General features: G+C 44.6%; 1 protein-coding gene across 2 annotated transcripts in view; it reads left to right on the top strand.

Annotated features, from left to right (window-relative positions):
* The window catches only part of LOC106586462 (zinc finger protein 385B), a 173274-nt gene that overhangs the window by 13613 nt on the left and 134948 nt on the right, over nt 1–24713 (top strand). For both annotated transcript variants that reach the window (XM_014173811.3, XM_014173809.3), the window contains exon 2: nt 14842–15201. In XM_014173811.3, the coding sequence (XP_014029286.1) occupies nt 14844–15201 (358 nt within the window). In that variant the 5' untranslated portion in view covers nt 14842–14843. The remainder of the gene's footprint in view (nt 1–14841; nt 15202–24713) is intronic.

Here is a 24713-nt window from a genome sequence, read left to right as displayed (position 1 = left end):
GCAAAAGCCTACCTCATCCCCCAACTGACCTCGCACTTACATCACAACCAGCTCTGTATACACACCTCTCTGCCATACAATACTACACAGATCTCACTGAACAACATTTGTAACCTGTCTGGTTCTTAGGGATAATCTATCCAGTGAGTGAGGATGCAAGTCAGTTATATTCGACGTAATCTGATTGCAGGGTTGTTTAAATTCTAGCACAAAGAGCCCAGCTTGTAGGTTAACAACCAGGCTTGGTAAAGGCTGTGAGTTGATTGGTTCAGGCCAGATTAGGATTACTAACCCAGAGATAATTGTGAGGTTAAATAATCATAATCCCGAATGTGTAACAGCTGTACGGCTCAACATTTCTAAAGCACAGTTATGATATTGAAAATAATTTCCTCCCCCATCATTCTGTCTTTCCCTCCATTTCGTGGTGTAACGATGTAGCTAGCTACCGTGATAGTAAATCGCTTGTGACCTTTCATCATCTCTAATCCAGTGTGTCTCTTCAGTACACAAAATATGAAGCGTAGGGTATTACATTATGTCACCCACTGTGAGTGATCGGTTTCCCCACTTCCTACCCTACTGTTGTGACACTGAGGAAACACAGCACATATCGTAGAGATAGATAATACACTGTTCTATTTCATTCTCTGACACAGCATGCCATTGATATTTATGTGTGATAACTGATTATGTACATTCCTGGTATTCTCCCACATGTATTTTCTATAGTCTCCGGAGTATTTGAAATTTAGCTTTTTCTAGTATTTGCGTTTGGTGGCGGTGTACACATTCAGTTGTTTGCTGTCTGTTTAATCTCCTGTAACTCTGTTAGTTCACTCTCACTTTCCACACAGTGTTCGTCCTGCTCCTTCATCTCTGTAAATAAATCGTGGCAGGACTCAGGACAAGACAGCACTTGAATAGTGTCCTTAACCTTTTGTTATTTTGCTGCTATCCTGGCTGTGTTGTCATCTTTTTTAAAGCCATTGTAGTTCTCAGTAAATTGGCTTCCTTACACCTGCATCGTTGGTGGAAGCCGGCCAATTCATTATAAAATGTCAACCCAAGCTTATAATGTTTTGCCAAAACATGCACAGCACATGGCACACTCTCCTAGTGGCTTGTTCTTGGCCTGTCCCTGATTCAGTAGCTCTGACGCATGCTTCTCCAGGCACCTGCTGAGAGCTGGTCTGTTACCATCTGAGAGCTGCTCTGCTCCCTGAGAAGTAGTCTGTTCTCTAATCTATAGTAATATCAGTAGTGGTAGGATTAGTTTTATTCACTGTATTGTCCTAGATGGGTAACTGGTTTGCAACATATTGTACATACTGTTCCCTGTAGCTCAGTTGGTAGAGCATGGTGTTTGCAACACCAGGGTTGTGGGTTCGATTCCCACGGGGGGCCAGCACAGGAAAAAAAATGTATGAAATTAAATGTATGCATTCACTACTGTAAGTCGCTCTGGATAAGAGCATCTGCTAAATGACAAAAAATGTAAATGTAAAAATGTACACTGGTCTGTTCCTTTGTTCCATGTGCCTTTGTGTTTGGAGCACAACTGACTGGCCAATTGTTTTCCATAGAAATATGGTTTCCACCCCCACCCCCACCCTGCCACTGCCACCACCTCCACCACCCCCCCACACTGCCACCACCACCCTGCCACCACCACCACCACCATGCCTCCACCACCACCCTACCACTACCACCACCACCCTGCCACCACCACCACCCCCCCCCACACTGCCACCACCACCCTACCACTACCACCACCACCCTGCCACCACCACCCTGCCACCACCACCACCACCATGCCTCCACCACCACCCTACCACTACCACCACCACCCTGCCACCACCACCACCCCCCCCCCCCCACACTGCCACCACCACCCTACCACTACCACCACCACCCTGCCACCACCACCACCACCATGCCTCCACCACCCCCCCACACTGCCACTACCACCCTACCACTACCACCACCACCCTGCCACCACCATGCCACCACCATGCCACCACCACCCCCCCACACTGCCACTACCACCCTATCACTACCACCACAACCGTGCCACCACCATCACCCCCACCACCACGCTCCCACCACCACCACACTACCACCACCACCATGTCACCCCACGCTGCCACCACCACCAACACCCTTCCAACACCACCACCACCCTCCCCACTATGCCACCACCACCACCCGGCCACCGCCACCCCAACCACTACCACCACCCTGTCACCACCCCCACCAGCACCACCACCCTGCCACCACCAGCACAACCCCCACCACAACCCTGCAACCACCACCATGCCACCACCAACCCCACCCCCACCCCACCATCCCTCCCACCACCACCTTCACCATAACTCTGCCACCACCACCAACCTGCCACCACCACCATCCTACCACCAGGAGGAATGTGTCCCATGTGAGATATGCAGTGTAATCAGAGCATGTTATGGGACACAGCCATCCATGATGTTAACTCGGATCGCCTGACTTGGTCCTTGTCGTCCTCTAGAATGCTACTCTGACAGACAGGCAGGCAGGGCTGCCCAGGCAATTACTGGGCCTACTGGGCACTATGACTTTCAGGTGTTCTCAGGGGGAGGAAAATAATTCAAAGAAACAAGTTGGATTTCCAACCTGTCAGAAAGCAAATGGAAATGCTTTGCCCTCTTGGTTAGGTTAGTCAGCTGCTTGGGCGAACAGCCTGAAGTTGTTAGGAATGAAGAGAAAAGTTTGAACAGGACTGGAGAGTCACTTTCTCTACTCTTAATGAGAGTGCTTTCTCTTTCTTAGGCCAAACAACCTATCTTAATGGTGTTCCTCTTTTCTGTTCTTTGCAATAGTGTGACATTCCACTCCTGTCTGTGGTGGGTGGGTTATGGTTATGTGCCTCTCATGTTAATAAGCTGCCCCTTAACCTCTGTGGCTTTATTGCCTAGCACCAAGCCATATGGTCCTCACAGCTTACAGGCAGGCCTCTCACTTTCTCTCTCTCCCTCCGTTTCTCTCTCTCTTTCTCTTACTCACTCTAAACTTTTATGTCACTGTGACTAGTACACAGAACTTTGCAACAAAGTGTTGCGTCATCGTTCTAGACAACCAGTAAATAGCTCATAGTACCATTATATATTGATACTTATTCACAGGATGGATGACTTTGAATGTCTGTCTGCCTATGAAATGGAACTCATTGCACACATATGTCGTTACACGCTGTGGCAAGCCCAGTGCTACTGGGTGCTATAGAGGAGCCCACAGCGGGCCATTATAAATCAAGCAAGGAAACACTGTGGGAGACAGAGTTTGATTTTCTAGCTAAAACATTGGAATCATCCCGTATGGCTCCAAATGTGGTTACATAAAACATTTGTTCCATTAGAATTCATGTGAAACCTTTAACATGTAATCTGGCTCTGTGGGATATTTATCCATTGTGTTAATGTCAGACTAGCTCACACTAGACCAGACTACACATCCACCACAGGTCACTGAGCTCTGTTCACATTGTATTAACCTCTGATTCTAGACCAAACAGCTTTTAACAGCTTGTAACCTGTGATCAAATGCCTTCCTACACTAAACCTGAGTCCTGATGGAAATCTGAACAGGGGTTTAGAAAGCCTGACTCTGCCATGCATAGATGAGAGGAGAACGTTGTCTGAAACAATGCACTGTACGACCAAACACAGGTTGATGTTCAATGCCTAGTGATCTCATGCATTTTACTGATTATATGAGATTATATTAGGCAGAAACAAGCTTAGTGCGTAAATCATTATGTCATAAGCAGTGATGTAACTGTGGACTCAATCCAGGCTGTACCAACCAGCCTAGCCAGTGGATGGACTTCCTCTCTTCAAAGAATTTAATGAAGGGAGGGGAGGAGAGAGTATTTCTATCTTCCTCAAATTCAGAATAGTGACGGGTTTCAGTCAGTGTGATGCAACTTGCCACTGGGAAGTTTCTGTGATTTATATAGCCTACTTTTTGACACTTGGCAGCATACAGTACATACCATGCAATCCATGGCAAAGTCTAATGGCAAAATGTTCTCATGTTTCCACAGAACTTGAACATCACTTTTTAGAACATCGGTTTTAGTTGTACTATTTCCATCTAGGCCTACATGAATCCTCAACGACCTTGCCCACGCAAACCTGAAAAAGGTGGGAGTCAGTGAGTTGGTGTCTGCTCTGCTGTTGATGTGCACTGAGGCTAATGCTCATGCTTTTCCATTAAGGCTACCCACATTGAAATCATCACTCAAATACATGTACTGCTGTTTTCATAAAACACGCCAAGGTAAAGCTCGGGAGGAACTGACATAATTGTGTAGTTAAGGAAGTCATGTACCTTTTCAGACAGTTAATGTATTCCATAATAAAACATTTTTGGTCTGATGCTCATAGGTGGAAACACGAAAGCCTGCATCTTTGAGACCAAACACCGGAATTAAGTCTCATATTGGATTTGAGGCATGCATTACATGGGATGTGTATCTCCAGGCCATCAGTCTGTTAAACAGTCATCAGTAGCTGACCTCCACCCAGTACCCTGCCCTGCAACTTAGAAACTGCTTTGCCCTACATACAGTACAAACACTGGTCACTTTAATAATGTTTACATACTGTTTTAACCACTTAATACAGTTGAAGTCAGAAGTTTACATACACTTAGGTTGGAGTCATTAAAACTCGTTTTTCAATCACTCCACAAATTTCTTGTTAACAAACTATAGTTTTGGCAAGTCGGTTAGGACATCTACTTTGTGCATGACACAAGTAATTTTTTTCAACAATTGTTTACAGAAAGATTATTTCACTTATAATTCACTGTATCACAATTCTAGTGGGTCAGAAGTTTACATACACTAAGATGACTGTGCCTTTAAACAGCTTGGAAAATTCCAGAAAATGATGTCATGGCTTTAGAAGCCTCTGATAGGCTAATTGACATCATTTGAGTCAATTGGAGGTTTACCTGTGGATTTATTTCAAGGCCTACCTTCAAACTCAATGCTCAAACTCAGTGCCTCTTTGCTTGACATCATGGGAAAATCAAAAGAAATCAGCCAAGACCTCAGGAAACAAATTGGAGACCTCCACAAGTCTGGTTCATCCTTGGGAGTAATTTCCAAATACCTGAAGGTACCACGTTCATCTGTACAAACAATAGTATGCAAGTATAAACACCATGGGACCACGCAGCTGTCATACCGCTCAGGAAAGAGACGCGTTCTGTCTCCTAGAGATGAACGCACTTTGGTGCGAAAAGTGAAAATCAATCCCAGAACAACAGCAAGTTGCTGGAGGAAACAGGTACAAAAGTATCTATATCCACAGTAAAACGAGTCCTATATCAACATAAACTGAAAGGCTGCTCAGCGAGGAAGAAGCCACTGCTCCAAATCCGCTATAAAAAGCCAGGCTACGGTTTGCAACTGCACATGGGGACAAAGATCGCATTTTTTGGAGGAATGTCCTCTGGTCTAATGAAACAAAAATAGAACTGTTTGGCCATAGTGACCATCGTTATACCACCATAATGTTTGGAGGAAAAAGGGGGAGGCTTGCAAGCCAAAGAACACCATCCCAACCGTGAAGCACGGGGGTGGCAGCATCATGTTGTGGGGGTGCTTTGCTGCAGGAGGGACTGGTGCACTTCACAAAATAGATGACATCATGAGACTGGAAAATGATGTGGAAATATTGAAGCAACATCTCAAGACATCAGTCAGGAAGTTAAAGCTTGGTCGTAAATGGGTCTTCCAAATGGACAATGACCCCAAGCATACTTCCAAAGTTGTGGCAAAATGGCTTAAGGACAACAAAGTCAAGGTATTGGAGTGGCCATCACAAAGCCCCTGACCTCAATCTCATAGAAAGTTTGTTGGCAAAACTGAAAAAGCGTGTGTGAGCAAGGAGGCCTACAAACCTGATTCAGTTACTCCAGCTCTGACCCAAGTTAAACAATTTAAAGGCAATGCTACCAAATACTAATTGAGTGTGTGTAAACTTCTGACCCACTGGGAATGTGATGAAAGAAATAAAAGCTGAAATAAATCATTCTCTCTACTATTATTCTGACATTTCACATTCTTAAAATAAAGTGGTGATCCTAACTGACCTAAGATTTTTACTAGGATTAAATGTTAGGAATTGTGAAAACTGAGTTTAAATGTATTTGGCTAAGGCGTATGTAAACTTCCGACTTCAACTGTATGTATATACTGTAATCAAGTCATGGCTCATCCTATATAACTACTACAGGGACTCTACAAGGTGTCTAAAGCGTTAAACAGGGATGCTGGTCCATGTTGACTCCAATGCTTATCACAGTTGTGTCAAGTTGGCTGGATGTCCTTTGGGTGGTTGACCATTCTTGATACACACGGGAAACTGTTGAGAATGAAAAACCCACCGGCATTGCAGTTCTTTACACAAACTGGTGCGTCTGGCACCTACTACCATAGCCCATTCAGAGGCACTTAAATATTTTGTCTTGCCCATTCACCCTCTCAATGGCACACAGACACAATCCATGTCTCAATTGTCTCAAGGCTTCTTTGACATGTCTCCTCCCCTTCATTTACACTGATTGAAGTGGATTTAACAAGTGACATCAAAAAGGGATCATAACTTTCACCTGGATTCACCTGGTCAGTCTATGTCATGGAAAGGTCTTACTGTTTGTATACTAAGTGTATATTCTGGACTCTGACATTGCTTGTTCTGATATTTCTTAATTTCTTTCTTTTTACTTTTTGGATTATGCATGTGTTGTTTTGTGTTGCTGTTGGAGCTAGAATCACAAGCATTTCGCTGCATCTACAGTAACATCTGCAACTCTGTGTAGACAGCCAATAAACTTTGATTTGATTTGAAACAGCAACTAGACAAAAACAAGCAGTCAGATCAAAAGGTTAACCCCCTCGCTAGACATTATAATGGAATAGAAAAACCCCTCGCTAGACATTATAATGGAATAGAAAAACCCCTCGCTAGATATTATAATGGGTTGAAAAACACCTTGCTAGATATTATAATGGGTTGAAAAACCCCTCGCTAGACATTATAATGGAATAGAAAAACCCCTCGCTAGATATTATAATGGGATAGGAAACCCCCTCCCTTGGCATTATAATGGAATAGAAAAACCCCTCGCTAGATATTATAATGGAATAGAAAAACCCCTCGCTAGATATTATAATGGGATAGGAAACCCCCTCCCTTGGCATTATAATGGGATAGGAAACCCCTCGCTAGGCATTATAATGGGATAGGAAACCCCCTCGCTAGACATTACAATGGGATAGGAACCCCCCTCGCTAGCTATTACAATGGGATAGGAAACCCCCTCGCTAGACATTACAATGGGATAGGAAACCCCCTCGCTGGGCATTATAATGGGATAGGAAACCCCCTCGCTAGACATTATAATGGGATAGGAAACCCCCTCGCTAGGCATTACAATGGGATAGGAAACCCCCTCGCTAGATATTACAATGGGATAGGAAACCCCCTCGCTAGGCATTACAATGGGATAGGAAACCCCCTCGCTGGGCATTACAATGGGATAGGAAACCCCCTCGCTGGGCATTATAATGGGATAGGAAACCCCCTCGCTAGACATTATAATGGGATAGGAAACCCCCTCGCTAGACATTGTAATGGGATAGGAAACCCCTCGCTAGACATTACAATGGGATAGGAACCCCCCTCGCTAGCTATTATAATGGGATAGGAAACCCCCTCGCTAGACATTACAATGGGATAGGAAACCCCTTCCCTTGGCATTATAATGGGATAGGAAACCCCCTCGCTAGATATTACAATGGGATAGGAAACCCCCTCGCTAGACATTGTAATGGGATAGGAAACCCCCTCGCTAGACATTACAATGGGATAGGAAACCCCTTCCCTTGGCATTATAATGGGATAGGAAACCCCTCGCTAGATATTACAATGGGATAGGAAACCCCCTCGCTAGATATTACAATGGGATAGGAAACCCCCTCGCTAGACATTGTAATGGGATAGGAAACCCCTCGCTAGACATTACAATGGGATAGGAAACCCCCTCGCTAGATATTACAATGGGATAGGAAACCCCCTCGCTAGATATTACAATGGGATAGGAAACACACTCGCTAGGCATTACAATGGGATAGGAAACCCCCTCGCTAGATATTACAATGGGATAGGAAACCCCCTCGCTAGATATTACAATGGGATAGGAAACCCCCTCGCTAGATATTACAATGGGATAGGAAACACACTCGCTAGGCATTACAATGGGATAGGAAACCCCCTCGCTAGACATTACAATGGGATAGGAAACCCCCTCGCTAGACATTACAATGGGATAGGAAACCCCCTCGCTAGACATTACAATGGGATAGGAAACCCCCTCGCTAGACATTACAATGGGATAGGAAACCCCCTCGCTAGACATTACAATGGGATAGGAATCCCCCTCGCTAGACATTACAATGGGATAGGAACTCCCCTCGATAGACATTATAATGGGATAGGAAACCCCTTCGATAGACATTACAATGAGATAGGAAACCCCCTTTAGGAACCATTCTAGATTGTATTGGAAAGCAGCCCTCAAGGTAAATGAATGATGGATAGATTGCTTGGAAATACTCTCTTTGCCTGTATTGCCGTGTTTTGTTTTGGGGCTTTGCACCTGCTTTGTTCTCTAAGCTGACAGGATGTCCCTGTAAGACCTGCTATGTTTGTGTTTGTGTTTGTGTGTGTGTGTGTGTGTGTGTGTGTGTGTGTGTGTGTGTGTGTGTGTGTGTGTGTGTGTGTGTGTGTGTGTGTGTGTGTGTGTGTGTGTGTGTGTGTGTGTGGCCCTCTAAGAACCTGCCATGTGTCCACATCTCGGATCTCTTATTGAAGAGTACATCTGGCACCAGCTGTGACTCAGACTAGAGAGTCTCTCTGAGGGCTTCTGGGGGATCTCCGGGGTGAACAGGAAAACAAACAGTCAGGATTGAAGTTGATCTAAGTTATTGATACTTTCCCGAATGTGTGTGTTCTGGGTTCTCTTCTCTGCCCCTTTCAGAACACATAAACATCCTGTGTCATCTGCCACACACCCTCAGATGAACATTGAGATAGAGAGAGAGATTCTGTCAAATAGTGTATTTCTAGGAACTAGCTACGGAGTGGCATGATGTACTGTAACTAGGCATAACATCTACATTTTTTGCCTGTTGTTATTATCCTTCTTGAAAGAGAATCCACCCCCATTTCATGCCAGTGGTATGTTAAAGAGACTTATAAATTCCATTCAAACAGATCAGTATAGTGTTATGTTGTTGGTGTGTGCAGTGTGGAGGCCAGATCAGTATAGTGTTATGTTGTTGGTGTGTGCAGTGTGGAGACCAGATCAGTATAGTGTTATGTTGTTGGTGTGTGCAGTGTGGAGGCCAGATCAGTATAGTGTTATGTTGTTGGTGTGTGCAGTGTGGAGGCCAGATCAGTATAGTGTTATGTTGTTGGTGTGTGCATTGTGGAGGCCAGATCAGTATAGTGTTATGTTGTTGGTGTGTGCAGTGTGGAGGCCAGATCAGTATAGTGTTATGTTGTTGTTGTGTGGAGGCCAGATCAGTATAGTGTTATGATGTTGGTGTGTGCAGTGTGGAGGCCAGATCAGGATAGTGTTATGTTGTTGGTGTGTGCAGTGTGGAGACCAGATCAGTATAGTGTTATGTTGTTGGTGTGTGCACTGTGGAGGCCAGATCAGTATAGTGTTATGTTGTTGGTGTGTGCAGTGTGGAGGCCAGATCAGTATAGTGTTATGTTGTTGGTGTGTGCAGTGTGGAGGCCAGATCAGTATAGTGTTATGTTGTTGGTGTGTGCAGTGTGGAGGCCAGATCAGTATAGTGTTATGTTGTTGGTGTGTGCAGTGTGGAGACCAGATCAGTATAGTGTTATGTTGTTGGTGTGTGCAGTGTGGAGGCCAGATCAGTATAGTGTTATGTTGTTGGTGTGTGCAGTGTGGAGGCCAGATCAGTATAGTGTTATGTTGTTGGTGTGTGCAGTGTGGAGGCCAGATCAGTATAGTGTTATGTTGTTGGTGTGTGCAGTGTGGAGGCCAGATCAGTATAGTGTTATGTTGTTGGTGTGTGGAGGCCAGATCAGTATAGTGTTATGTTGTTGGTGTGTGCAGTGTGGAGGCCAGATCAGTATAGTGTTATGTTGTTGGTGTGTGCAGTGTGGAGACCAGATCAGTATAGTGTTATGTTGTTGGTGTGTGCAGTGTGGAGACCAGATCAGTATAGTGTTATGTTGTTGGTGTGTGCAGTGTGGAGGCCAGATCAGTATAGTGTTATGTTGTTGTTGTGTGGAGGCCAGATCAGTATAGTGTTATGTTGTTGGTGTGTGGAGGCCAGATCAGTATAGTGTTATGTTGTTGGTGTGTGCAGTGTGGAGGCCAGATCAGTATAGTGTTATGTTGTTGGTGTGTGCATTGTGGAAGCCAGATCAGTATAGTGTTATGTTGTTGTTGTGTGGAGGCCAGATCAGTATAGTGTTATGTTGTTGGTGTGTGCATTGTGGAGGCCAGATCAGTATAGTGTTGTTGTGTGCATTGTGGAGGCCAGATCAGTATAGTGTTATGTTGTTGGTGTGTGCAGTGTGGAGGCCAGATCAGTATAGTGTTATGTTGTTGGTGTGTGCAGTGTGGAGGCCAGATCAGGATAGTGTTATGTTGTTGGTGTGTGCAGTGTGGAGGCCAGATCAGTATAGTGTTATGTTGTTGGTGTGTGCATTGTGGAGGCCAGATCAGTATAGTGTTATGTTGTTGGTGTGTGCAGTGTGGAGGCCAGATCAGTATAGTGTTATGTTGTTGGTGTGTGCAGTGTGGAGGCCAGATCAGTATAGTGTTATGTTGTTGTTGGTGTGTGGAGGCCAGATCAGTATAGTGTTATGTTGTTGTTGTGTGGAGGCCAGATCAGTATAGTGTTATGTTGTTGTTGTGTGGAGGCCAGATCAGGATAGTGTTATGTTGTTGGTGTGTGCAGTGTGGAGGCCAGATCAGTATAGTGTTATGATGTTGGTGTGTGCAGTGTGGAGGCCAGATCAGGATAGTGTTATGTTGTTGGTGTGTGCAGTGTGGAGACCAGATCAGTATAGTGTTATGTTGTTGGTGTGTGCAGTGTGGAGGCCAGATCAGTATAGTGTTATGTTGTTGGTGTGTGCAGTGTGGAGGCCAGATCAGTATAGTGTTATGTTGTTGGTGTGTGCAGTGTGGAGGCCAGATCAGTATAGTGTTATGTTGTTGGTGTGTGCAGTGTGGAGGCCAGATCAGTATAGTGTTATGTTGTTGGTGTGTGCACTGTGGAGGCAGGACCTCCACCACTGGCTGGGCCTGGAAAAGTCCAGGATTACTCACTTGCCTGTTTCCATTTCCATTAGTATTATGCCTACAGTGCATAAGGGCCAACACAGCTAGGGGTTTCCCCTGTGCTGTAGGACATAGCTGAGAGTTCTACACAGTGCATTACATTAGACTTACAGTGCATTAGGCCATAGTGATGGCTTTCCCTTTGTATTGTGTATTGTGTACTGTAGGACCTTCAGAGCTTCAGGGGAGAGTGGGAGCAGGGAAGAGTAAGAGCAGAGCACTCTATCTGCCTTGGAGCTCTTGAGATGAAGCCTGGACAATAGAGTGTGGGGAGAGTGGGGAAAGGAATACAACACTGATAGTACAGTAGGCCTCCCTTAATGCTACAGACAGCCATGTCCCAAATTACACCCTATTTTCTACGTAGTGCACTGGTTTTGACGAAGGCCCATATGTCTCTGATCAAAAGGAATAGGGTACAATTTGGGACGCAGAGACAGTGTTGGGTTGATTAATGATTGACTCCACCTCAGATACAGCTCTTGTGCACTACATTATTTGTAGCCTGCTGAATTATGACTTTTGACAAACGGACATGCTCTTACATGATTAATTATTTTTCTGAACTCCCTTAGGATTTTAAACAGATGCATTATCAGGCTGAACATCTTTACTTGGTTCAAAGAGAAAGTAGAAAGATTATGACATGGTAGTTGATGTCGTAAGGATTGTTATAACACCAATGCAATGCCATACCAATAACTCAAAATACTCAGGGAGCGGAGTACCATTTGAAGTTGTAGTAGGCCCATTTCCTAGTTGCTGTTTGTGATGTCGTCAGGTAACCTAGTGGTTAGAGCGTTGGGCCAGTAACCCCCAGCTCCCTGTCTTCCTGGTACTCTTGGGCCCCTAGCTCCGTCTGGCCCCCTGTCCCCCTTTAGCTCCCCCTTTAGCTCCCCCAGCTCCCTGTCTTCCTGGCCCTCCTTGGTCCCCTAGCTCCGTCTGGCCCCCTGTCCCTCTTTAGCTCCCCCAGCTCCCTGTCTTCCTGGCCCTCCTTGGTCCCCTAGCTCCGTCTGGCCCCCTGTCCCCTTTTAGCTCCCCCACACTCACACTCAGTCAGATCTGTCTCTTTCCTCGACCCTGCAGCAAGGAACGCTGCTCTCTCTGGTAATCTCATCTGTTATCTCCTGGAAGGAGAAGGAGGAGGGCACACACACACACACACACACACACACACACACACACACACACACACACACACACACACACACACACACACACACACACACACACACACACACACACACACACACACACACACACACACACACACACACGATATCTTTCCACAGAGTCAGCCTCAACAAAGCACTGCAGCATCCCTTCCTTCTCAGTGTGTTCTCCTTACTTCATCTAACTAGGCCAAGCCACTGAATACACCAACTTTGCTATTACAGAGAAAGTTGTGGATATTTACACAACCTATTGAATGGTGATCATTTTCGCTGTGCTTGCCTTGCTTACTTGACTGTGGTGGAAAATGAAAAGTGTGCTGAGGGAAGGGGTTGGTAATAAATTAAGCTGAATGGCCACAGCACCGTGCCCTGAGGAAGTTTGTGAAGGAAGTTTATCTGTCGGTATTAGAGGCCTGCAGCTGCCCATAGAGATTACCCAGTCTGTGTCAGAGGGATTGTGTGTGTGTGTGTGTGTGTGTGTGTGTGTGTGTGTGTGTGTGTGTGTGTGTGTGTGTGTGTGTGTGTGTGTGTGTGTGAAGACGGATTATTTTACTGTCCAGTGAGAGGGACACATAACATGGCCACACTGCACGAATGCTTCACCCTCATAATACAGCCTCCCTATTCATTACAGCCTCACAGACACAGGATGTGTCCCAAATGGCATCCTATATCCAATATAGTGCATTACTTTTGACCAAGGCCCATAGGGAATAGGGTGCTATTTTGGACGCACCCATACAGTATCATACACAGGAAGCTACTGCAAGTGGAAGTTCCGGTCAATCAGAATTCCGGTCAATCAGAAGCTTCTGCTGCTTTTCCTTTTCATCCAGACATCATACCATGGATACAGATTACCCTTGTGCCTGGCCAGATACCATACAATAAGTATTGTATGTTTAAAGATTTGCTGCTGAAAATGCAGTATTAATGTGAACGTAAATTATTTTCTTTGCGCTTACAAAGGGATATTTTGTGGGTTTTAGGTATACAGTAATTCCCAGTTCAATACAGCAAGACATTTTTCATCCTCTCGGTGCCTATGTCAGCACTCCGGAGCTGTAGTACCACTGCGATGTCCAGAGTTGCAACTCATTAATCAACCATGACAAATGTAATACTATATGGGGATACAATTCACTTCACCTAGTTGAAATATTTCAGCTTTGAATGCTGATAGAAGTAAATGTAAGCTGTGTGTTGCTGTGTCTGGGTTGGATGGGGATATATATAGAATTCACCATTTGAAATATTTAGCTTCAAATGTGGATCTAAGCTGATGGGTTGTTTTGTCGTGTCTGGGGATTGAGAGACTGCCCGCTCTGTCGTATGTCCCGTCCAGTGTCTGTGCTGCAATTGAGGGTTGTGTAACACCCTGGGCAGTGGACATGTGAATTGGGCTCTATCCCCCTCTGCTTCCTCTGCGAGGGCACACACACACACACACACACACACACACACACACACACACACACACACACACACACACACACACACACACACACACACACACAGCGCGAGGGAAACAGATGGGCACAGGAGGTCACTTACCAGCAAAGCTGGATTCACATAGTATTCGAAATCTCTCAAATACTTTCAGCGTTTCTTTGAGCCTGCCCCGGAGTGCCAGATAGGCAGAGATTGCAGTCTGTAGACTATTCCATTGGATCCATCGTGTCAGTCAAGCTCAATCAAGTGCAGATAAAATATTTGAATGATTTCTTATACTATTTGAACCCAGGTCTGGACAGCAGCCTCGCCCCATCCCGGCTCCACAGGTAGAAAGGCTGAATGATGCTGTGGCACCAGACTGTCAGACAGTATAGCTACACTATCAGAGGTGGAGCTGAGTTCTAGCTCTACAACAGGAAAGAATAGAGATTCAGAATCAGACACCCGCTCGGGGTCCACTGCTCCTCTAACACAGTCACAGTTGTCTGTTGCTTCCACAGGAGAGGGAGACCCTGATTCAGCACTGTATTTTACAATCTGTAGAATGTAGCCTAAATATTAATTTATTTATGTTTAATTGGAGAGTGATGTTTCAAGGAGGATGTGAGTATTTGCCATGGCTGTGTGTGTGTGTGTTTTGTACGTGAGTGTGTGTGTCCATCCGTCTGTCCATGTGTGTGCGGGAACGTGCAAGTGTGCATGCCTGCACCATGCTTGCTTTCCAGTAGCAAAGTCTGTCATTCTAATCCACTGTTGTCATTGTTTTCTGCAGGTATGAAGACACCGCTGAGTCCGGCCCACTTCATAGAGCATGGCCGGATGGCCTTTCCGTTCGGAGGCTGTCTGGAGCCGAATCAGCTCACAGGGATGGAGCCTACCACCAACGGCCAGGGTCAGATAAACATGGACCTACAGCTACAGCAGCAGGAGAAGAAGAAGCTGTTCTACTCGATGTGTGAGGTGTGTAACATCCAGCTGAACTCCCAGGCTCAGGCCCAGGTGCACTACAACGGGAGGTCCCACCTGAAGAGGGTCAAACAGCTGAACAATGGGGAGTCTCCGGCACCAGCTACTGGGTCTCTACCCACCTCTACACTGAGCCTCAGTAGAGGCACCACCAGCAGCAGTACAGGTAGGGCTGCAGTGAATTTCTGTCAATGTTTAAAAAATATTTGTTTGGTTACATTTCTCGAGCCCCATCCCTCAGCTGTTTACCAAAACAATTGACCCCTGTAACCGGGGAGTCCCATTAAGGTCAGACGAGAGACCGCCTGAAAGAGAGACCTGACTAAGAGGTCTGTTCTGACTAGCCCTGGCTCACCCTCCTACACCCACAGATAACTCTGTAGAAATAACAAGGCCTGGACGGTAGTACTCTCTCTTCTAGAGGCGTAAACAGACTAGAGGTGATGGTGATGCATGCTGAGTTAGTTTGCAGCATTTGACTCAGAACCAAGACTGTATCCCAAATGGCACCCTATTCCCTATATAGTGCCTATGGGCCCTGGTTAGTAGTGCACTAAATACATAGTAGGGTGCCGTTTGGGATGCACGCATGGCTTCGTCATCCCTCTCAGCCATTTTGTTGTTTTCTTTCACTGCTCGGTTTAACAAAGTTTGCTCAGAGGTCCTTTTATATTATTAGTTGGGAAAATGAATATTAATGTTAACCTTTCTATGTCTACAGTGGCTGGCGATAGAGAGAAATAAATCAGTCCGTTTGCTGGGAGTTTGAGGTGTCTATTATGAAATACTTTAGTCCTTTGCCATGGCAGTCAGTGTGTGTATGTGTGTTGTTTTCAGTAGCACTGCTCTGTTTACTAATGCTGTAATCTTTGCCTCCACACTCTCACCAGTAGTGGCCTAAGGATTTTCATATCCTTTTGATTTTACATATTATTTGACTGAGGGCCAAATTCTCTGTGTTGACCTATGGGTGACGTTCACTTTTGCATAAGTTGTTTGTAGTTGTTAAAACAGAGGATTTCATATAAGATAGGAGCACACTCATTTCATGAAACAGTGCTTAGTGATTAGTGCTTAGTGATTAGTGATTAGTGCTTAGTGATTAGTGATTAGTGCTTAGTGATTAGTGCGATGCCCAGGTTTTTTACTCCTTGTTTAAATACACTCATCTTGACTGTTTAGTGCCTGGCTGTAGAAATGTTCTGTTGACTTGATTCTGTTCTGCTCAGACTGGAGCAAAACAAATGCTCCGTAGGCAGAGGATAAAGGTAGTCTTTCCAGCCTGGCTTAAAGAATGTGTGTAACTTAAATTGCATTGCAATTTAAAAATCAAGACTTGAACAGACAAGGCAAATTCATTGGTAAACAACAAGTATGTTGTTTTAAATGCCTGAGTTGTAATATAGTGACAGTGTCATTTTATCTGAAGTTTGATTAATAATCCAAGTTTATGCAATATGGCCATGAAAAACATGTTGACAGCTGGTGTTCAGACATTTAGCACACTGTAGTTGAATGGTTTACAATGCAGTGAGGCTGATTCTTGAATGATGTACATGCCTTGAGGTTGAATTCGGATTGATTTACAGTTGTATAGATGGAGTCAAACACGTTATCTCCTCTATATCCTCCCAGGCTGACAGGACAGAGTGATGGAGTGGGTCACAGTGTTAGTGATAGTGACAGTGGTGCTTAGAGTAGTAGAGGAAGGGTTGAGTGTGTACTTTCCCTATCAGAGGAGCTTATCTGTGCTTCCATCATAGTGGTGTGTGTGTGTGTGTGTGTGTGTGTGTGTGGAGACAAGGTCTGTGGACTGTCCCAGCCATGACAGCTGGTGCCCCTGGGAGATCGGAGGGAGGGGTTAGGCGTCACATGGCCTGGGTCCTTCCTGCTGTAACACACCCCCACACCCCCACACACACAGGCACGCATGCACGCATGCAAACACGGACACGCACACATACACACCCCACAGCAGCAGCAACATCAACCCTCTGTGCTGGTGCCCCACATACTCTCAATAAATAGCAATTAGGGGGAAAAGTGCTGCAGGCCTCACAGGCAGCTCATGCGAGAAAGCTTTTCATGCTACAGTACAGCAGCCAGTTAATGTAGTGAATACTGGTCACAATAACATCTGTGTGTGTAGGGGGGGTTTAATGTAGTGAATACCGGTCACAATAACATCTGTGTGTGTAGGGAGGGTTTAATGTAGTGAATACCGGTCACAATAACATCTGTGTGTGTAGGGGGGGTTTAATGTAGTGAATACCGGTCACAATAACTTCTGTGTGTGTAGGGGGGTTTAATGTAGTAAATACCGGTCACAATAACTTCTGTGTGTGTAGGGGGGGTTTAATGTAGTGAATACCGGTCACAATAACATCTGTGTGTGTAGGGGGGGTTTAATGTAGTGAATACCGGTCACAATAACTTCTGTGTGTGTAAGGGGGGTTTAATGTAGTGAATACCGGTCACAATAACTTCTGTGTGTGTAGGGGGGGCTTAATGTAGTGAATACCGGTCACAATAACATCTGTGTGTGTAGGGGGGGTTTAATGTAGTGAATACCGGTCACAATAACATCTGTGTGTGTAGGGGGGGTTTAATGTAGTGAATACCGGTCACAATAACTTCTGTGTGTGTAGGGGGGCTTAATGTAGTGAATACCGGTCACAATAACTTCTGTGTGTGTAGGGGGGCTTAATGTAGTGAATACCGGTCACAATAACTTCTGTGTGTGTAGGGGGGGTTTAATGTAGTGAATACCGGTCACAATAACTTCTGTGTGTGTAGGGGGGGGGGTTAATTTAGTGAATACCGGTCACAATAACATCTGTGTGTGTAGGGGGGGCTTAATGTAGTGAATACCGGTCACAATAACTTCTGTGTGTGTAGGGGGGCTTAATGTAGTGAATACCGGTCACAATAACTTCTGTGTGTGTAGGGGGGGTTTAATGTAGTGAATACCGGTCACTGTGTACTCTGTGTGTGGGGGGGGTTTAATGTAGTTAATACCGGTCACTGTGTACTCTGTGTGTAGGGGGGGTTTAATGTAGTGAATACCGGTCACTCTGTGTGTGTGTGTGTAGGGGGGTTTAATGTAGTGAATACTGGTCACAATAACTTCTGTGTGTGTAGGGGGGTTTAATGTAGTAAATACCAGTCACAATAACCAATTTGTAAGTCGCTCTGGATAAGAGCGTCTGCTAAATGACTTAAATGTAAATGTAAACATCTGTGTGTGTAGGGGAGTTTAATGTAGTGAATACCGGTCACAATAACATCTGTGTAACGGTCACTGTGTACTCTGTGTGTAGGGGGGGTTTAATGTAGTTAATACCGGTCACTGTGTACTCTGTGTGTAGGGGGGGTTTAATGTAGTGAATACCGGTCACTGTGTACTCTGTGTGTAGGGGGGGTTTAATGTAGTTAATACCGGTCACTGTGTACTCTGTGTGTAGGGGGGGTTTAATGTAGTTAATACCGGTCACTGTGTACTCTGTGTGTAGGGGGGGTTTAATGTAGTTAATACCGGTCACTGTGTACTCTGTGTGTAGGGGGGGTTTAATGTAGTGAATACCGGTCACTGTGTACTCTGTGTGTAGGGGGGGTTTAATGTAGTTAATACCGGTCACTGTGTACTCTGTGTGTAGGGGGGGTTTAATGTAGTTAATACCGGTCACTGTGTACTCTGTGTGTAGGGGGGGTTTAATGTAGTGAATACCGGTCACTGTGTACTCTGTGTGTAGGGGGGGTTTAATGTAGTGAATACCGGTCACTGTGTACTCTGTGTGTAGGGGGGGTTTAATGTAGTTAATACCGGTCACTGTGTACTCTGTGTGTAGGGGGGGTTTAATGTAGTGAATACCGGTCACTCTGTGTGTGTAAGGGGAGGTTTAATGTAGTGAATACCGGTCACTGTGTACTCTGTGTGTAGGGGGGGGTTTAATGTAGTGAATACCGGTCACTGTGTACATAATGAATGTGACATAATGGAATGTAATGTAGGGCCCTATAAAATCTGTAAACATTTTGCCAATTTATTTATACATTTTTTCTCCAGTTTTCTGTTTTTTCCCTCCCTCTCAAAATCACACTTTTTTAATAGAAAAACAACTAAATTTGATGTTCTAAGTCCACAACAATGCTTAAACCACACCAGGAGACTACTTTTAAGGTCTGGGAAAAATCTAAGAAAAGTTCATTATTGGGTGTATATACCATTTAATTCACGTGTGCACCAGGAAGAGACTTGTTTGGTTAGCAGTGTTTCTGTAGCACACGTGTAATTGCAGAGCTTGCTGCACAAATCGCAATGGGATGGATGCAAATAATCATGTTATCATTCTGATAGGTAGGCTACTTTGGGAAAGCCTTTCCATCTACCAGAAGACGGCGATCATTATTAGCATCATCACTAACGGAGCACAACATGATAGACTAATGCGCATGATTTGTCTGAGTAGAAATAGGAGATTTTGACTCCTTTTGTTGTCAGTCGACACACAGCTGTTCTTTTTTAGTTAGATCAGAGTGGATGTCTTCTTATCGAGCTGGATGGGATGAGTGACGAGTTGGATGTGATGAGTGACGAGCTGGATGTGACGATCACACAGCAGTTAGGCGGCAGTTGAGCCTCAGCTACATTTTTAAACACATCAGGAGTGTCTGTTGTTTCACTGAAACTTTAAAGAGTCATGACATTATTTGGGTAGTCTGAGCCAGACGTATGTAATTACAGCTGGTGGACTGGAAACAGGCCTGTGGTGTTGGTGTGGAGGGACTGATGATACACACACACACACACACACCGCATGCATGCACACAGTCTCTGGTTTGGAGGGACTGATGATGTCCTCGTCTCTTCTACAGTTTCTCTGTGTATCACAGTGTCAACTAACTGGGTCAACTCGGCAGCCTCCACAGCAAGGCTTCATGGCTTCATGTAGATGGGTCTCTTCTCACTCATCATCACAACAGCCTTTTGATAACTTAATCACAGTATGTACCCCTTTCCCTTTCCCTTAGACATGGACTTGTTGTTCACTCATATTCAATTGCATAAACTGCAGTGGAGCTTTTATCCTAGTGCCCTCACTCCCCAAACCAACTGCTAGCCCCTACTGCCTAGGAACTTGTGTAGATTTGATAGGATCGCATAGGTGTAAAAATTATAATGGTTGCCCCATCTTGCCCTCTGCTAGGCCAGATGGAATAGTTGGATGAGGGCTGGGGTTAATTTGGGATTCAGGGTCCGTGAAACAAACCTTAACCAAGCATTCCACCAGATGGCAGTATTCACATCTTCAAAAAATATTTTTCTCTCAAAATATTGTTCATGCGATTACAGCAACTGCGGTCAAGTTCATTGTAGGTAACCAAACTCGATTAACTTCTCCGTGCAGTTACTCATATTCATTCAGGGTTGTTTTAGGCCAGAATATGTTTAGCATCGTCTTTCTGGGGGAAGTTTGTTATTTACTCTGAGTGAGTAATGTTTTCTGTTTGAGCCAGGGGCCACATGACATCCTGTTATGTATTCATATTTGGCAGGTCATTCTGAAAGGATATTTGTTTGAATGAAGTCATCAGGGAGTTGTTGGCAAACCGTCCTCACAACATCACAGCCGTGGGTGATGCAGCTTCGTTTAGTTTATTATGTATACATTGGCAGCTTAAAGCTGAATTGCAGTGTACAACAAACAAGCACACCAATAAACATAACAGAAATCAGAGAGTCACAAAGCGAAGCAGAATGTTGCTGATGATGAGGGGACTGGAAAACCCATCACAATCACATTGTTTAGATTAACTGGCTGTTTATTTAGTTTAACCATCCTGGAATTCATCTGTTAAAATGTCAATTCAGTGGGATTGTTTTTCAAAAGGTAAAGTGCTGTGTAATTGCTACAAAGTAAAATGCAGATTACACACCTGCAATTTTCAAAGCGACGCTTAAGTCTTCTAAATCAAAATGTAATGGCATCTGTTGAAAGTAGTAAATGATGAATAGCCAGACAGTCTCTGATTTATAAAGTGGTGGTGCCTCTTACCCTCACACCATTTTGCATATTTGACTGTAGCAGCCTGGGAGAACATGCTTCGTGTGTGTGTGTGTGTGTGTGTGTGTGTGTGTGTGTGTGTGTGTGTGTGTGTGTGTGTGTGTGTGTGTGTGTGTGTGTGTGTGTGTGTGTGTGTGTGTGTGTGTGTGTGTGTGTGTGTGTGTGTGTGTGTCTGTGTGTTCCGTACCATTACAACTCTTTCTCAAAACAGATGGTGATACCAACAACACCCCTCCTATTGTCCAATTATGTCCAGAAATGTTCTATTTACTTTTCTCCCTCATAGAAACAACTCCTGTTTGTGCAATATAAATTATGCAAGTAAGAGATCACATTTTCCATATGAGAGCAGCTCTGCACGGGAGATTTGGTATTTAAACAACATCAAACGTTGTGTGTCTGTCAACCAACCAGGCACCAGGTCGTTAAGTTCCTCAGTGAGTTTTCTGATGAGCTGGCTAGGAATAGGACAATGTCAGTTAGTAGAAACTAGACCAAACCTGTCAACAAAACACCCTGCAATGCCAAGGTTGTGGTTGTATTCCTGCAGTGATGGGGCAACCTTCAGTGGATATACTAAACTCTATGGTCCCTGTGGCTCGGTTGGTAGGAATTGATTCCCTATGCACTCACTGTACTGTAGGTGGCTTTGGATAAAAGTGTGCTCTTAGTGGCATATCTGTCTTCTCCGTCTCTTCACCCAGCTCGCTGTCATGAGCCGGACTAGTAGAAGAACAACTTTCAGGGCCCTGTCTGTCTGTGGATACTAAACCCAAAACCCTGCACTGTCCTGTTTTTCCACCCAGCTACTAGCACGCTTTCATTACCCCAGGCCCTGATCACAGGTCACATCACCAGTCAGCCTATAACCAGATATAACCAGATTATATTACTAAGTCATTTAGGTGAGTCATGCGGTCTGCTGGTAGTCTTGATATACACTCTAAGGACATGACCAGGTCAGGTCAGGCATGTTACACCAGGGCAGCAGTTAACTCTAAGGTCAGAGTAGGATATCATAGGGCCAGGTCAATTAAGGAAGGTCAGAGTAGGGTATGATAGGGCTAGGGAAATTAAGGCAGGTCAGAGTAGGATATGATAGGGCCAGGGAAATTAAGGCAGGTCAGAGTAGGGTATGATAGGGCCAGGGCAATTAAGGCAGGTCAGAGTAGGGTATGATAGGGCCAGGGCAATTAAGGCAGGTCAGAGTAGGGTATGATAGGGCCAGGGAAATTAAGGCAGGTCAGAGTAGGGTATGATAGGGCCAGGGCAATTAAGGCAGGTCAGAGTAGGGTATTATAGGGCCAGGGAAATGAAGGCAGGTCAGAGTAGAATATATTAGTACTACTAGGGTCAGAGCAGGGCAAACCTTCAGTTAAGGATCCACCTCTCTAAAGTGAAGTGTTGGTCCCATGTTTCATGAGCTGAAATAAAAGATCCCAGAAATGTTCTATATGCACAAAAAGCAAATTTCTCTCAAATTGTGTGCACAAATTTGTATACATCCTGGTTAGTGAGCATTTCTTCTTTGCCAAGATAATCCATCCACCTGACAGGTGTGGCATATCAAGAAGCTGATTAAACGGTATGATCATTACACAGTTGCTCCTTGTGCTGGGGACAATAAATGCCATTCTGAAGTGTGCAGTTTTGTCACACAACACAATGCCACAGATGTCTCATGTTTTGAGGGAGCATGCAATTGGAATGCTGACTGCAGGAATGTCCTCCAGAGCTGTTGCCAGAGAATCAAATGTTAATTTCTCTACCATAATCTGCCTTCAACGTCGTTTTAGAGAATTTGGCAGAACATCCAACTGGCCTCACAACCGCATGGCTTTGTGTGGGTGAGCGGTTTGCTGATGTCAATGTTGTGAACAGAGTGCCCATGGTGGTTGTGGGGTTATGGTATGGGCAGGCATAAACTACGAACAACGAACACAATTGCATTTTATCGATGGCCTTTTGAATACGCAGAGATACCGTGATGAGATCCTGAGGCCCATTATCGTGCCATTCATTCAGCAGCCATCACCTCATGTTTCAGCACGACAATGCACAGCCCCGTCTCGCAAGGATCTGTAAACAATTCCTGGAAGCTGAAAATGTCCCAGTTCTTCCATGGCCTGCATACTCATCATGTCACCCATTGAGCATATTTGGGATGCTCTGGATTGACGTGTACGACAGCGTGTTCCAGTTCCCGCCAATATCCAGAAACTTTGCACAGCCATTGAAGAGGAGTGGGACAACATTCCACAGGCCACAATCAACAGCCTGATCAACTCTATGCGAAGGAGATGTATTGCGCAGCATGAGGCAAATGCTGGTCACACCAGATACTGACTCATTTTCTGACCCACACCTCTTCCTTTTTTGTGTCCAACAGATGAATATCTGTATTTCCAGTCGAAATCCATAGATTAGAGCCGAATGAATGTATTTCAGTTGCTGATTTCCTTATGTGAACTGTAACTCAATAAAATCTTTGAAATTGTTGCATGTTGCATTTATATTTTTGTTATTATTATAGGCTAATGCACTACATCATCCCCCTTTTAGTCTGAGATTCAGTAACAAATGATCCCCACTAAATACTTATACTGTAAATAGGGTTGGGCGGTTTCCAGATTTTCATATTGTCATACCGTCCTTCTCTCATCCCGGGATTTATGGTATTACCGGCTTAGTACACAAGGGGGCGCAGAAAATATTATTGGGTGTCTGTTACCAGAATGCTAGAACAATTAGCACAAGTAATAGCAAATTTCCATGGGGCGACAGGTAGCCTAGTGGTTAGAGCATTGTACTAGTAACCGAAAGGATGCAAGATCGAATCCCTGAGCTGACAAGGTAAAAATCTGTTGTTCTACCCCTGAACAAGGCAGTTAACCCACTGTTCCTAGGCTGTCATTGTAAATATGAATTTGTTCTTAACTGACTTGCCTAGTTAAATAGAATAAAATGGAGGCTGCTAGCTAAATTGACTAATAATTCCAAAAGGCAATCCAGCTCATAAAGTTATACATATATAGGTAGGAGCTACCAAATGTCATTTTTGGTTAGTTTGGACATTTACAAGCGAATGACAACAAGAGACATTGTGCGAAGTGAAACAGTTTTGATGCATGCTTGTCTGAAGGAAGAACAGTACTGGCTCTGACAGCTGTGTCTGTGTGGAGTCTGGAGTCGCTAGGGCAATGGGCCTGCCTGCTCTGCTCCGAGAAGATGGGGGAGGAGCAGACGGGCCAAGAACAGAGAGGAGAAAAAAACGTAAGGATATCAAAAGATAGCAGTGGCAGCTGTACAGATTACTTATCCAAGGGCTTTGACTTCTCAAACATGGTAGAAATCTTAAACAATATGATGCCCCGTCACATTATTAATTCAATAACTTAATTAGATACCTATAAAGTTAAACTTATGGGTCGCGTTAACGCATAATAATATAAAACACATAAATCTATTTCTGCATTTTGTAAAAGCAGATCTAATGTAATTTCTGCTCGGTATCAAACTCATTTTGTGCTTCTTTAGCACTTCTCCACTCTAATGAGTGAACGGGCATTCTGTCAGCAGACAGTGCTTTGACTGATGTTTAGCTACTTTTCTC

This window comes from Salmo salar, chromosome 25 (genome assembly GCF_965601325.2).
Source record: "Salmo salar chromosome 25, fSalSal1, whole genome shotgun sequence".
Taxonomy (NCBI): domain Eukaryota; kingdom Metazoa; phylum Chordata; class Actinopteri; order Salmoniformes; family Salmonidae; genus Salmo; species Salmo salar.
Note: the sequence above shows the minus strand (reverse complement) of the source record. Positions and strands in the feature narration are given on the sequence as shown.